Below are 15020 nucleotides of genomic sequence, written 5' to 3'. Positions count from 1 at the left end.
ATACATGGTTGATGTAAATCTTACAAGTTGACCTTTCGGGACCGTTGTATGGGGGGTATGAGAATTTAGCAAAACTGGGTTGTATTTGTACTTCGAAATTGTTCGCTTCGATATATCGAGCCCTTAGTAGGCGATTTGTGATCAGCTATGCAACAACAGAGAATCCGAGTGATTTTCGAATATAAGTTTCGATCTAGAATTATAACGCCGGATGAACCTGTGTTTGACGGAAGTTCGATTCTTAAGCCGTTAGTCCAGCAAATTCCGAGAAATAAATTTTCAAATCGCATCGAAGACTACTGCAAAGGTAAATAACGACGAGTTGAGAGCTGTGACTGAAGCCGACTGATCTCGAAGTGCACGCTTTGGTGTACGTAAAAGTATCATACTCGTTCACTTCGGTGACTGGACCAATGCATGATGCATGATTTTAGCAAGGAAGCAGGAACGTTACCTCTCTTTGCCCTCACGTTACAGCAGCGACCCATTTCTGGATCCAATCATGGTTTAGGGAGTGAAAAATGGGTCTACTACCACGATAATCGCGTACGGTAGGATCAGAGGGTAAATGCAATCGAACTTGCGGCAGCGTGCGTCTTCACACCGTAAGAATCATGATGACAAAAATACAGTAGCAAGTTGTGGACTCTTTACGATCCCTATACTCGCCAGGCATAGATTACATATTTTTTTCAAAGATTTTTTAAAAGGGAAAATAGTCAAATTTTAGCATGATGTTGAGATTTCCTTTCGAGACTTACAACTCCGGCCCTCTATAGTAGAGGAAATACTAAGTTACCGTCTGAATAGCAAAATATTATGGCTAACAATGAAGCACTGTCTACTGAAAACAAGAGCTGGGCGTATGAAAAGATTTAGAAAATTAGAATTCACCATTTCACGTCTATATATCATGTATTGCAGCGCCGCCCGAATCAAAACACGGCGGTGAAATAGATCCGCGGTTCATGTTGACGTGTCAACGATATAGCTGATAGTAAACAATAAGAATTACTACATTTACAATGGTAAGGTACTGTAAGGAAAAGAAACAAAAATTTATGAAATAATAAATAACTGATTGTGCCAAACTGATATGCACCATTTCTGACAGATTAATTATCTTCTAGGTTTTTCTAGGGATTCTAGGGATTTTTTTCTAGGTTTGTCTACCTTACATATGGCCGGAGTTTACAATCAAACGGGCAGAAATTAACATAATTAGAATTCACGCTGTCCGCATACTTATTGCTGGTATTCTGGAACGAATTTGTGAATTATGGAAGTTGAGTTTATCTAACTAAAGGGAATATGTAAATTGGATCTTCTTCCCCTTCACCTGCTTACCGTTAAGGTTTAGCAACTAACTGGGCTACAGTTTATTTCTGTCCCTAGACATTCATTAGTGAAGATAGCGGATCCTTAATAGCGCCGTTTGAACTGCCTTTGTGATATAAATAAATATCATAGGTCATAGATATGAAATCAATGTGCAGTTGTCCTCATCATACACCAAATACAATAAAAAGCCATTGCTATATATGTACAAGTAATTATGTAGTAAAATGACAGAGGCGCGGTATTCATCGAATTAGACATGAATTAGATGTTGTACTATATCGAGGCCAACAAGATGAGTAGCTTTGTTTCTTTTAATGTTCTTAATTAAAAATATCTATTTTCAATTTGCTTCTTAAGTACTTTTAATTTTTCCCAAAAGCGATTTGTGCTCGACTTCTCAGTTACTCTGTTTCTTGTCAACTTCCCTGAAAACCGTTATCAGGATACCTTAACGCAACATCATACCGTCGTGTTTGAGTGCCTGCGCTAACGGTACCTAGGTTGTCACTTAGGAGCCAAATCGTAGCGCCCTAATACTAAGATACGATAACTGCAACGGAAGGGATTAGGCAAGACATCGGTTCGAAACGGCATTGCTTCGATCGTCACGTGCTGTTATGATGATGACCGACGGAACTGGAGAAAAACTGACGTGCGTAATACCATGTACGTACTTGAAAGACGCTAACCAATCTCATCGTACACCATAGTGAAATATAAGCTGCAATGTGTTTAGGTGCTATATAACGCTGTGCATAAACTTAGAATGCCTACCCTACATCGGAGAAGGGGGCAAAAATCGACGTCACTAGATATCACCAATTCATCCTTAACGAACATAGTGCTATTTAGAACTCATTCTAATTGGGACTCATTGAGAAAAAGGCTTCAGTTAATAAATAGCTAGCTAATGATATGGTTAGACAAAAGGGACAATGATGATAAGTTGAGCGCATTTGTAAATGTATTCTTCTGTCTATTCAAAATGAGTGAAATAAGCTGAGCTATAAAATAATTACAAGTTCAATACGTATTATTTACTATCTTCTATCAAGGTAACTGCTGGATTCATAAGCTCGCAGCAATCGATTCAGGACGTCTCCTTTTCGTTCAATAATTTTTTTTTTATTATATGTATTTTTTTTTGTTTATTATATAAATTTGTACCATTTGGCGTCTAATAAATGTGCTTATTCACGGTTGTGAATGCCCTTAAGATTATCGTTTTATATCTTGTTTGGAGCTATCTATAGGGCGAATATTGAATCATACGAATACACAATGCATCTTTTTAATAATCATTGTTAATGGCGTACTTTTGCGGTACTTGCTGTATCTAGGTTTGCTCTATGCCCTGCTGTGTTTATTTGAAAAACCTTTGTTAGGAAAGGGGTTTCAGATCTGAGACCTTCTGTTTACGAGAGGCAACTATTTAACTTTCAATATGTATAACTGCTCGGGAAGTACATGTCTATTCTGTTATTATAAATAACTGTAAGAGAACATGTTAAGCAAATTTGTTAACACCATTACTGCCAGCCGTTAAGCGTACCGTTGTGTAGGTCTAGCAAGACACTAGATTATCTAGATCAAAAAACTAGAGCTCTCTCAACAAACGTAATACAATGAACAGGCTATTTGACATTATCTTCTATAGGAAGAAGAGAATTCTCCTAAGAAGAATCGAATAAGTGAATCATTCGAATTGGACCAGTCGACCAAAGTTCACTGCTACAGCTTGCTCCAGCCTCACTTGGTTTGGTTTCATCTTTTATATGACCATGAAATGAAGTATTCATTCTCACCGATCATTTATTCTGTTGCCTTTCATTGCTCGATACATCCGTTTGGTCACGGTAAGTATCGCAGAGTATATATCTAATAGTTTGGTAACCAGTCATCCCGTTAGCCCGCTAACGTACCTAGTCTGCGGGGCACGTCGGAGAAAAGCCAGCAGTATAAAAGGTAGCATCAGTGTCTACCTACTATATGTCGTACCAGGCCAAAAGTCGACGCTGTTGCAGACAGAACAGCCACCTTAGAAGATGAAGGTTTAATAACACGGGTCTTCTACTGTTACGAGCCACGTTTCATGATCAATGGCAACCCGTAGCACTACCACTCGTGCACTGGCTAGTTCCTGCACAAGCAGGCCTACGGACGAAGTAACATTTTGGGCTAGTCTAACTCAGCACAACGCTCACTGCCAAGTATCCTGCGATGCAATACCATTCTTCGACTACGTAGAGGCTGAAGCCACCGCGACAATGGCGGATTGTAAAGGCACACTTTTCGTTTGAGTGATAGCGGTTTGTGCGAACGAAGACGTAAAAAAAGTGACGCCTCAAGAGTGTCGTCTATTGCGCCCATTCAACGAAAGAAAAATGCGTATAGGGGGAACATTCACGCACGAGATAGGGCTGCATAGAATAAGTGCGTATGGGACGGTTGGGAGAAAAAGGCAGACGGTTACCAATGAATCCAACCATGTTGTCAACTTGACGATAGATGGCAGCGGCGGGGGCTGATGGAGTGGAACATTTCTGAAAGGGATTCTGGGTTGGAATTTCCAAAAATGTCACCTGTATGTTCTGGTGAGGCATACGGAAGAATCTCAGAAGGGGGCAGCGCTGGGGTCAGGAAATAGCAAGGCAAGGCCAGACCTGCAGGAGAGTTGTTTGCCCCAGTGGAACTCCACAAATCAAGTTGTGCAACTGTTTTTTTTTTTTATATATTCTATACTGCCTTACTGTTGTTATTTTTAAAAATAATCGTTATAGTAATTTAACTTTCTGGTATAAAATACGGGCAACAGATGAATAAAATAAACTTGCAGTGTTAACGCGCAATGGTTTACCGAGTTCCTATGATTATAATCCTATAGTATAGCAGACTACCAAAGCACTTAAGTTTCTTCTATATCACTAACAGGACTACTGGCAAGCTCACTGGGTCCAGTGTGTACCTGGAGGCGAGCAGGGGTTCGTAAGCAGTGGCTGCACATCCGTACGTAAAGTAATTATCAAAAATAATAATATTATTACGCTTCTTCCTCGAAAAGACCCATGAACGCGCTATTAGTACACGATCTGACATTCCAAATACGACATCAGAACGCATATCTTGAGCTGTTGAAATTGATAATTTAAATTCCTATATTTTAAAATAACATTACTAAATTAAATATGTGACTTTTTTTAATCGACGATCGTCTACCATTTTTCTGGTATTACTTTAGAATGTTGCGCATTTGCAGATAAAGATCGGTAACAAGTTATTTTCCTATCCTTCCATTGTGTACTGAATGGCACCATTATTGGAGTTATGTAAAAAGTGAAATAGGTGGGAACAAATAGAGGTAATACGGCGAATGCATAAAAATTACCCATCCAAGTTCTCTTAATTTTTTTCAGCTAGTTAAAAACGTGTGTGGTCCGGCATCGGCATGGTGAAAGACGACGCCTATTTTACTCGCTTGTTTTAATCGATTCAATAAGTTGTTACAATCGTGTTAACCATAGATAGTTAAAGGTTTGAATCAATGGTTCGATTAGGCAGTCCTTTTGGATCCTGCAAACACATAACATAAAAATAGCTTCTTTGGCGTCAGTCCGGGGTATACCGCAGATTTTTTGTTGCTATGACGATGATCTTTTTCGTACATAGTTATCATATGTAATTTACCTTTGACCATCTGTGATCAAGCGGTTTCAGAAATGGGTCTATTCCGCTGCGTTGTCGCAAAGTTACGCTGATGGAACTATGATCGAATAAATTCGTTCGCGCATCAGCGTGGCACTTAAACACTCAGCCTTTTTCGGAAAATTTAAAACCGTTTAGTACTAGATATTTAGTTCTTTGGCGGCGATGACCGACCGCTACGAGGAGCAGCTTTTATATCGGAATTTCTAAAACAAAAGCCATAGAGCAGCTTCTTCCGATAACCCACCTTGACCATAGACAGCACACGTTTAGGGGGCAGCCACGAGCATGCACTCTATGAATGAAGTTTTTCTAGGAACTGTGCTGATTTTCAAGGCGCCTTATATTATAAAGACACTTCAACAATTTTAGCGTATCTACTACTTCCACATCTCATATTTGAAGTGGAACCAACGCCGATTCGACGTAAGTAATCCTATTATAGTATGACTGACTCTAGATATCGCGATTGTGTCCTCGTTTATCTATATCCGACTGGGTATTTGTTAGATTGTGCAATAAGAGTTTGCTAATGGTTACCAGGCAAAATATATTTGACGTAGTTAACATTTACGTATTCTTAGAAGTAATCCTCAAGGCAGTCCTGTGTAAGCTGTCGTATTTGCTACCATGAAATGGCTGTCTGCGGTTGGGACCAATGAAAGCGTTGATTATCGATAGAGAAGGCATGTTCTGCCATTGGCCTCAGTATCGGTCAGTAGCACTATTCGGCTTACGATTTGGCCGTTCAGCAAAGGCGGAATGGATAATTTAGCAGTTTCTTTCATGGTTGGTAAATTTCCGAATCCTCTTTGGGGTATCGCAAGAAAAAGGCTAGGTCTACTCGATGTTTCCTTGCTTCGTAGTCAATGATGAACCTCGCCCAAAAGGTTTGAGAAATGCTTGCGGTAGCTTCCAATGATGGATCGAATGGCCCACTCCTCGACTTCTAACCGCACTAACCGTCCCATTTCCGTTTAAGGTTCAATTCAATATTTTTCGGGTTATCGCCGAAGAATTCCTTCTGAGACCTGCACATCGATACATAGGAGTATGTTCTACCTTTCACTAGCGTGGAAGAAATATATATTATATACTCTTGTTGAAGTGACTTTCATCGACATAGAAGGAACACTGTATTTTATTTTGAAATTTTAAAAAAACGAAACATTACCTCAGAAAGAGGTCGATATTAATTGACTGGAGTATCAACCAAAAGCTCTATGAAATTAGACCTATTGCTTACCTCCATCTGCTTTTGTGCCAACATTGGCATTTCGATGGCCACAGTCCGCTGGCTGACGATTCAATTACCCGTATTTGTTTAGTCCTATCTTTTCGTTGGTAGTGTTAATAACAATACCATATCAACAAACAAAAAGGTTTTAGAGGAAACTATGTTTTTAATGGCAACAGCGGTCGCCAGGAATCGCATGAACCACCTGTGTTATGATATAAATTCTCAAATGAGGGTCAATGATTTTACATAATTTGGTGCCTCTTAAATTTTTATCTGTTATATTTATTTTGACCTTCACATGCGAACGGCCACCACATTCGCCATCGCGTCGGTTATTATCGGTTGAAGGATGCTACGTACGTGATGAGGCCACGGCCCCAAGGTCACTTAAGCCAGAGTTATGCTCCTAAATAAATAAAGATTTTTACTTTCTCTCTCTCTCTCAGTTGTTTGCCATTTCTGACGCCAATTTGCTGCGGTCTGTGTACCGAATCCCGCAGACATCCCGTAGATATCAGTCAATACAGCTGCCATTGTCGTAACATCTGTGCATCTTACAACGTAAGCATACAGCCGCTGTTAGTTCCCTTAACTTCAACTTACCTCGTACTATTATTACAATCATTTTTATCATTGATATTGCTAAGGTTATTGCTGCTGCTGTGGCCACGTACCGTCATCGAATGTGGCTGTCTTTCTGTCGTGCAACAAGCAGATGGCGAATGGAAGGTCGGCTTAGCAGAAGTGACCTAGCGAGACGGAGACCAAAGCTGGCCACTTGAGCCGCTGCGCACAGTTCTCGCTTGCCTCCCTTGGCAATCTGGCCAATCCCACCGGTTCATAGCTACAAGTAATGGCCAACAACTACGAAACATGGCGCTAACAATAGTAACCGATGCAATATGTGTATCTTTTCTGCACATGGCGTCTGGCTATCATGCGATGATATCAAATACAATATACTGGAGCATTGGTCACCTGAGCGGTATATCAGCTTGTTACGATCTAGATATACAATAGAATACGTATGCTTCTTAGCGCAGCACACTTTGTGAGCTGTTACAGTAGCTACTGAACCGCTGGCTGTCTACGATAAGTGAGCGTCGACGCTTCTTCGTGCCTACATGCCTTCGGCCTATGCTTATATCTCGTGCAGGCCCATTATACCCTCGTTGTGTGAGGTAGACAATGTATAGCTATATATTACGTTGGGGCTATATATTGCTTTTGCTCCTCGAACTCGGTGCTGCATGTGTATATGTAGTACTGCTACACATATTAAGGACGAACGTCATGACAATGAACGGGCAAAACGTGTGACTAGGGTCAACTGCCACTGCTAACAATTGCCATCATATATAGTGGGCATATTCAGTTGTGTAACAGGGTATATGTGTGGTGGCAATCTGCCATTTCGTGGGAGTAATTTCCGCCAGTAGTGGGAGAAAGTCGAAATCGGACAAAAATACTTGCATAAATAATAAAAACCGTGCGCAATATATATAAGGATTGATTTATTGTAACATGTTGGCGAATGTGCTACATAGACAGGATGAATAATTGGTATTTTTTAATTTGGTGTGGTTTTTTGCATCCAATGCGACTGATCAGTACGGCAGCAGATCTTTGACATACGGCTTTATGAGCAGTTCGCACTATTGTTGTAAAGCACATTGGATGTTTTTTCTACCCTGTAGTATATACATGAAATATACTGCTAACTGTATAAATAAGTTTTTGTTCTAGTCATTGACATTTGCTGCAGCGACCTTGTGGCTTATTTAAACGCTTTCGAAAAGATAACACCATCTTTGCTATAGTGCTGGCTTCGTATTAATTGAAAAACAGATTGAGTTCGAATAATAAAGCCCAGGTGAAATGAACCGCAAAAAAATCTAAAACTTATTTCGCTTACAATAGCCCGCCGATCGAAAGTCAGGCGGAGTTTGTATTCAACACTGTATATTCACAATGTGATTAGGACCAAGGCCAAGAAAAAGGCACTTAGGCAATCCGCTCATCCCTTATTAATGCCTAGCATTTACTTAGAGTATTAAAAGCGCGCAAGCGTCTGCCATATTTACTCTCGCAAGGGCCCGTTACCCTGAAGGTTCACACTGCTTCAGCAGCTACATAAACAGTTCAGCGTCGCGTTTGATGGCTCCATCTTATTTTTGCGCCTTGCTCCAGGTCTCATATGGCGCTTCCTAGGAATTCGGGCTCCTTGCACTTACAATGAACCAAACACTCTTGGAAACGAAAACAGGGTAAGGCTAAAGCGATCAAGGTTATCCAGGAGCAAATACAAAAAATGACTTTCGAATTTGAAAATTTCCTGCTATAGTCGTTTTAAGTGGTTACGGTTCCTTTTTCTTTGCTAAGAAAAAGAAGTAACACGAAATATGGTACTAGTACTCGTGATACTGTTGCAGACAAGAATCACTATATGACGTTAAAGCATGTAAATCTTTTCTTACGCGTTTTTACTAACCACAAAACTATGATGCTAGTTGGAAGCAACTGAAGTGCTAAGTAAACAGCGAGCCTTCGTGATCATTTATCTTTTTCCATGCTATCGAAGCTGCTTCGATGAGGTCTTAGGCCCACAGCAGATGCTCTGACAAAAAATTATGCAATCACCGCAGATGAGACAGACAGTTGGCAGGGTGCATAGCTCAGAGCTACAGAGAGATAGGAGGTGAGAGCCTGAGTACGTGAGGAAACTGCATGCAAGGCAGGAAAGGATCATTAACAAGCGATCAATAGATCGTCGATTTTGCTATCTATCTCGTATTCACGTATTAACGTATATCTCCTGCTGTGGAGCATTGAGTTCATCTCATGACATGAAAAAGATATCAACTATCTCTCAAATGTATTATGCTATCGTCGTTTGCGCGTACTCCGTATGCTATTGCAGACTTCCAGCCAAACGAAACTATTATAAAGGCAGCTGTGATCGAAATATCCACCATCGATTTATACTCCGGTGTGCGTCCTTTGACAAAGAAGATACCTATTAAAGATGCGTTGGAGAGTTTTTACGTTCTAAAATTATCGACGAAACATTTATTGGTCGTGCGCTCTGCTTTACTGAATTATAGTTATACTCCAATACGGCCAACCCAACTTAGGGTTGCTCAGATTTTCGATTCGTCTGTTCTTTTGCGATTATAATATAGTACTTTTTCAAAAACTAAATTAACGTTGTATCCCTAACACACTCTGGGTCAACTAAAAAGCACGGGTCAGAGGACTATGGGCGCCATAGTTGATAGAGTTTGTGCTTTTAGTGAACGAAGCTCTCTAGACAAACAGTTTTAGCGGCGGTTGATAATGGGACGCAACACACAGACGCCTAAAACAATGTTTTTTTTTTTTGTATCTACAACAGACTTACGTTAACTTATAGCTGGATGGATATCGAACAAAAGCAAACTTGGGGAAAAGCTGCGTATCAAAGGGTACATACACATATCCAGTCATATGTAGGATCTAAACATAAAGTGAAGCTATATGGGTCAAAATTTGTTTAACTAACGATTGAGAAGGAAAAAGAAACATTCGTGTGTACGTTAAAAACTTCTGAAGTTGGCTCACCACAATTTATTAATTTTAGAGAAAAAATAAATTCGAAAAATTGATACTATTGACCCATAGGATAATGTTATATGGACAAAAGATAGGTCCCCTATGACTTCATGTAAAAAGTCAGTCATTCAACAAAATTCAGGGAAAAATGCCTTTCTCCTAAAGGAGACTAAGTGGAACCGGAGAAGCTGATGCTTTATAATCACTGGGTGCCAAGGTAAACAGAGGAAGATTATGATTCATATTAGCTGTCCACAGCTCTCCATGAATTTTTGCTGCATAGTAAAAGGTTGGTTCTTAAATAACCCAGGTAATGGCAAATCCAAGACTTGCAATTTTTTTTAGTAACAGCAACAATGTGCGCATCGTCTCCTGCAGTCGACTTTGTCTGATTGGTACATAATATACACTACTAATATATAACATACACTGAGGTTACTTAATTTTTTCAATTTATTTGTAAAAATATCAGCATCGATGGCGTTCGGCTTCATATAAGCTTGAAACACACTAGCCCATATAACCGTACGTCGTCCTGGCCAATATACCCATTGAGAAATGCCGGCTCAATGTAGAAGCTTTGTTTTTAATCAAAACTAACTTCATATGGTAGATCTTGAACTGTGAAGAGCCTCAACTAGTGAATATATACGGAATAAAAATAACAACGAAACGCTTACGGAGGTCTCTGTGTGTATGAAAAACGTGCTTTGTGTATTTAGATTACAGACTGTCGCTTCATATAAACATGTAACTCAAGCAAATGAAATCCCTCTGCACAAACTGGATTATTAGGGTACGTGACATGTGTTCCTTGCCCTGCTCACGGAATCATCAGTACAGGCGACACAGAGGAAATAAAACTTTCGAGCAAACTATACCAAGCCATATACATACCATCTTTACCTCATGAGACATGCTCGTCTTGTATTTTATTTAGTTATTATTAAGTTGACGGCACGGCACGAAAAGGTTTTTAAAGCATTCAACTTTTCGCTATAAGGCCCCATATAATCCACCGTGGAAAGCCATCCATCTTTCGTACAGGTCTCCCTGGCGGACGCAGCTGCCTTTTTGAACCGCTATTACTATTTTTATAAGCATAGGAGTCGTACTTGTCATGTATATCGTTCATAGAAACATCTGACTCATTTAAGCAATTGTTGCTAGCGTATTTCCTTTGAGGTGTCCACGACCTTGCACCATCGTCTTACCTCCTATCTGACTCTAAGGACAACCTAATTTTGCTCGAAGGAATAAAAGGTCGACTCGCTTATGCCTAATCCACGAGAAAACTTACCGTGTGACTATCATTGCGTAGCCTAATCTCGATTATGCCTTGTCGCTGGTCTGAGAATGTAATAGTAATTGACGACGATATATGATTCGATCGCACAGGACCTTTTCGAGAGTTTGTCGAGGAAATTGTTGATATTATTAGGGTCAAAGGAAGCGAGCTCATAGTGTAGCGCGTCAGGAATCAATATAACATTTTTACTCATACAAATTGTGTAGCAATGATGTGTTGTTACCAGGACGAGAATAGGCATTCAATTCTTAACGGCATTGAGCTTATACTAATAAGTACTATTATATTTCATAACTATTCGAAATGAAGCCAAAATAGTAATAGCAATACCTGCCATAAAAACTCGAAATATTTATATTGTCTAAAGCAATGCAGGTACTGCTGTTATACGACATATAAATGTCTTGCTCTGAAGCGTGGTTACATGTATGTTTCTAATAAGATCAGCACAAATTTGTACTTTTACATAAGCTTGATTTCTGTCCCACACTTTTTGTTCATTCGACTGTTCAGTGCAACGAACGAAGTATCGCCACATAGCTCAATGCCGTAACTTATTAAAAGGCACTGTATGGCAGATCTGATAAAGAGGGCACCAGTTTTTTTATTTTTTTTTTTTTTTTGAAAAAACAGAAATTGTCTCTCATTATTTTTCCAGAGGGCACAGCCAACGTTACGCTAATGATTTGTTTTGTTCGCGTAAATCAGTAAATATATAGGATGCTGTTCGTACTGATGCGAGCGCAGCTATTCATTTTGTTCACGTACAAATTCAAATTTAATTCATGAAAAATAACTGGGGATCAATCATTCTGTTTTGTTCGGACCAGCACTGCGTTACAGTGGCAGCGCGCGAATACACCTAAATTGAATTGAGTCTCAATCCTCGACGAACTCTGCACGTATCTACGATAACAAGGGGTCTTAGGTGCGTAATGAAAGTTGATAAGCTTCACACAGTGTCGATTTTTAGAAGATGACGTTTGAGGATAATCGAATAAGCTGTACTCGAGCCTTGGAACAGCCATTGATTATTCGAAACTTACCCTTTAAATCCTCGCTGTCTGCAAGGGTATTTTGAAAGGGACTGAAGAGCAGAAGAAAGTTGACAGTTAGACTTTGAAAAGGGTTTCTATTAACTCGTTTTCAAGTTTTATACTTTTAGAGAATGAATCTAAAACTGGCACCTTAAGAAAGTTGATTTTTTCTACGTTTTATATTTGATAGGTAAGATTGTAGTCTTTGAGAAAACCTTCTGCTTTCAATCTGTTAACAACTAGTATATAGCTAAACCGATTAATTAATTTTCTACCCGCCTTACACATATACATACCTCAATGATTTTCAGGTGTATTTATATCACACGTAAAATACCACAGGGCCTATTGGTAACTGAAAATGTTTCTACGAACTACTTCAGCTTTGATCGGCGAGCGGATGGCTGAACTTTTTGTTCGCAACGAGATGATTGCTCCTTCAAGGTGACTGGCCCCGCCATGAAACAACGTGATTCGGAGCGAGATAATAATAATAATAATAAGACGATTGTCGACAAGAAGCTTTTCGAACAGAAGAATTCCCGGACGAACACAGCAAAGCCTATTCGAGGGTGATGACAAAAAGCAACTATCTTTTCTTTGTCGACCTATCACATTTAAGCTTTACCCTAAAGGCTTCTTCGTTAAGTGATCGTGTTGAAACGCAAAATTTTGGTAACATTGTTTCGATGTATTCGACTCAGGAGGTTTGATTCTAGCTACAAACGAAATACAAGCGTGGCATGTATGAAGCACTGAAAAATCCTTGTTTTCTATTAGTTTGCATAAATCTAGCCATTGTGAGTTGTACTCAACATAGGCACACCGCGTATTTCAAAAAGCGAATCAAGTGTACAACAGCTGAATCGTACCTCTGTAAGAACGGCGCTTCCCCAAAGGTACGGACAGTTATGTCGCTACACAATTCTCGAAAGCAATGTTTGCAATCTTTAGCTTTTAAAGTCTATATATCTCAAACAATGTTGAGGTACACATTGCCATTTGACAAAGTGTGCGATTAGCGGGTCAGGATTGTTGCGTCTGTTACGACTTTTAGATGCCGCCAATGGCTGGGCTCTACTTCGGATACGGGAATGGCGTATACGTACGCCCGTTACTCCAGTTCACAGTTCATTAAATTGAAGCCACGGGAACACAATGGCGTAAAACGCTTTTGTAGGCCGTGAAAAGCTGCTTTGCCTGAAAACTATACGGTTACACGGCGGTACCTTAGGGACGCATCTTCTATGAGATGTATTTGGTCTTTAGGCAAGTATTTAAGTGAGTCCGTGTCTGCTCGATCTTGGAAAGGACCTGTCGTCGTTACAACAACAATGTATTTCGCCTGCATGTGTGACTGTAGCAAGTACTGTAAAACATGTTATTAGATTAATTGTGATTTTTCCGAAACAATACATTGTGTTATTAAGCTCGTGTTTTGCCAAGTAGCAGTATTAAAAGAAGTGGCAACGCCTTAGAGTTAAGCTCATTAAAAATTCAATTAGTTAACATCGTAATCGGGCAATGAGCAAAAAAAAAAAAGCTAGTAAACAAAAACAATGTTTCTATGCTAAAAGACACAAGTTTCGGTATCCGATAGGCTCAACGAATTCGATTCGCTTTGATGAGACAAAAACCGTGAAGAAAAAGTCGTATTTTTAACATGGAATTACCGCAAACGCACTCTGCTCACTTAAACAATGCTCTGTCTTAATTCGTCGCACGAGACTCCTGTACATTTGTCTTCTAACACTGTCATAGTATTAAATGTTAATTCCTGATGATCATTAATTGTATATTTTGTGTGACATGAAACAAACACTCGAACATCGGAAGGCCGAGGTGCGTATTTTTGTCCACACATAATTCATACGGTTCTCTGTTTCATACAACGGAACATCATTCACATCCCTGATACACGAAGCTATATATCTAGTTCCAGTCTCAATTTCTCGTTTGGTGTTGGTATTATTTAAAATGTGGCCATATTCTATGTAAAGAAAATGACTCTTTTGTGGATAACTCAGCTTAGTCCTGATGCGGAAGCTAAAGAGCTAAGGACGAGGACCGCAATACAAGAAGAGTCATTCTTAAAATGCGCGCTGTAACACAATGCCCACGATTTGTTATTAAGAAAAGTTTGCTATACTCGATGACGACATTCCCTCATAACGCGAATTAGCGGTCTGTAGTAGACTTAATCCGATAAACATCTGACCTTTTAGACCTCATCCATGTAAGTTGATGAATGGCGCTACGGCCATGGCCGAAAAGGAGTGTAACCTAAAACATCCAACTTGTTATTAAATTTCACTTGGCCCTTGCTCTAAGGGAGCGAATGTACTAAGGAGAGTGAATTGGATGGATGAATTTCTTTGACTGACGGGCGATGTACGAGATGGTGAAGTCCCCTGGTACAGTACTGCTGAGCAAACAATCCTGGACGGTTATTTCGCCTATGATATAGTGACAATTTGCGATGTAATATACTACACATGCATAAGATATTTAAACTAGTTAATTTATATAGCCTTTCAATTATTATATTTTTGCAGTTAATTTACAAAGACAAAGACATAGACGCCTATAGTAACAGTGTCTGCTGGTCGGGTTTGGTTGTGCTTGTCTACGTACATCCAACTACGTGTTACGAAAAGCCTTTAAGAAGGGCGAATGCAGGCCATGCATTCGTTACGTTTAGCCATTAAAACATGTCTTCAAATCTCTCGAAACGATTGAAGCGGGCAAAATAAATTCGAATACGTAATAGCCGTACAGCGAAATAGCACGAAGCCATATA

The 15020-nt window shown here is 39.6% G+C and overlaps 1 protein-coding gene and 1 long non-coding RNA gene across 8 annotated transcripts in view; both read left to right on the top strand.

The window, feature by feature from the left end:
* LOC111264427 (uncharacterized) overlaps positions 1-15020 on the top strand; it is a 49089-nt gene that overhangs the window by 16449 nt on the left and 17620 nt on the right. For 4 of the 7 annotated variants that reach the window (XM_022840340.2, XM_022840339.2, XM_022840335.2 and 1 more), the window contains one exon: positions 1784-2007. The exons of the other annotated variants lie outside the window; for them this stretch is intronic. In XM_022840340.2, the coding sequence (XP_022696075.1) occupies positions 1959-2007 (49 nt within the window). In that variant the 5' untranslated portion in view covers positions 1784-1958. The remainder of the gene's footprint in view (positions 1-1783; positions 2008-15020) is intronic. 7 annotated transcript variants of the gene reach the window in all.
* Positions 4234-12983, top strand: LOC147752949 (uncharacterized). The gene is made up of 2 exons (XR_015312693.1): positions 4234-4356; positions 12532-12983. It is a non-coding gene; the product is annotated as an uncharacterized LOC147752949 (long non-coding RNA).

Source organism: Varroa jacobsoni, unplaced genomic scaffold, assembly GCF_002532875.2.
Source record: "Varroa jacobsoni isolate VJ856 unplaced genomic scaffold, vjacob_1.0 scaffold_858, whole genome shotgun sequence".
In the NCBI taxonomy this organism is placed as follows: domain Eukaryota; kingdom Metazoa; phylum Arthropoda; class Arachnida; order Mesostigmata; family Varroidae; genus Varroa; species Varroa jacobsoni.
This window is presented reverse-complemented; position numbering and strand designations above follow the sequence as displayed.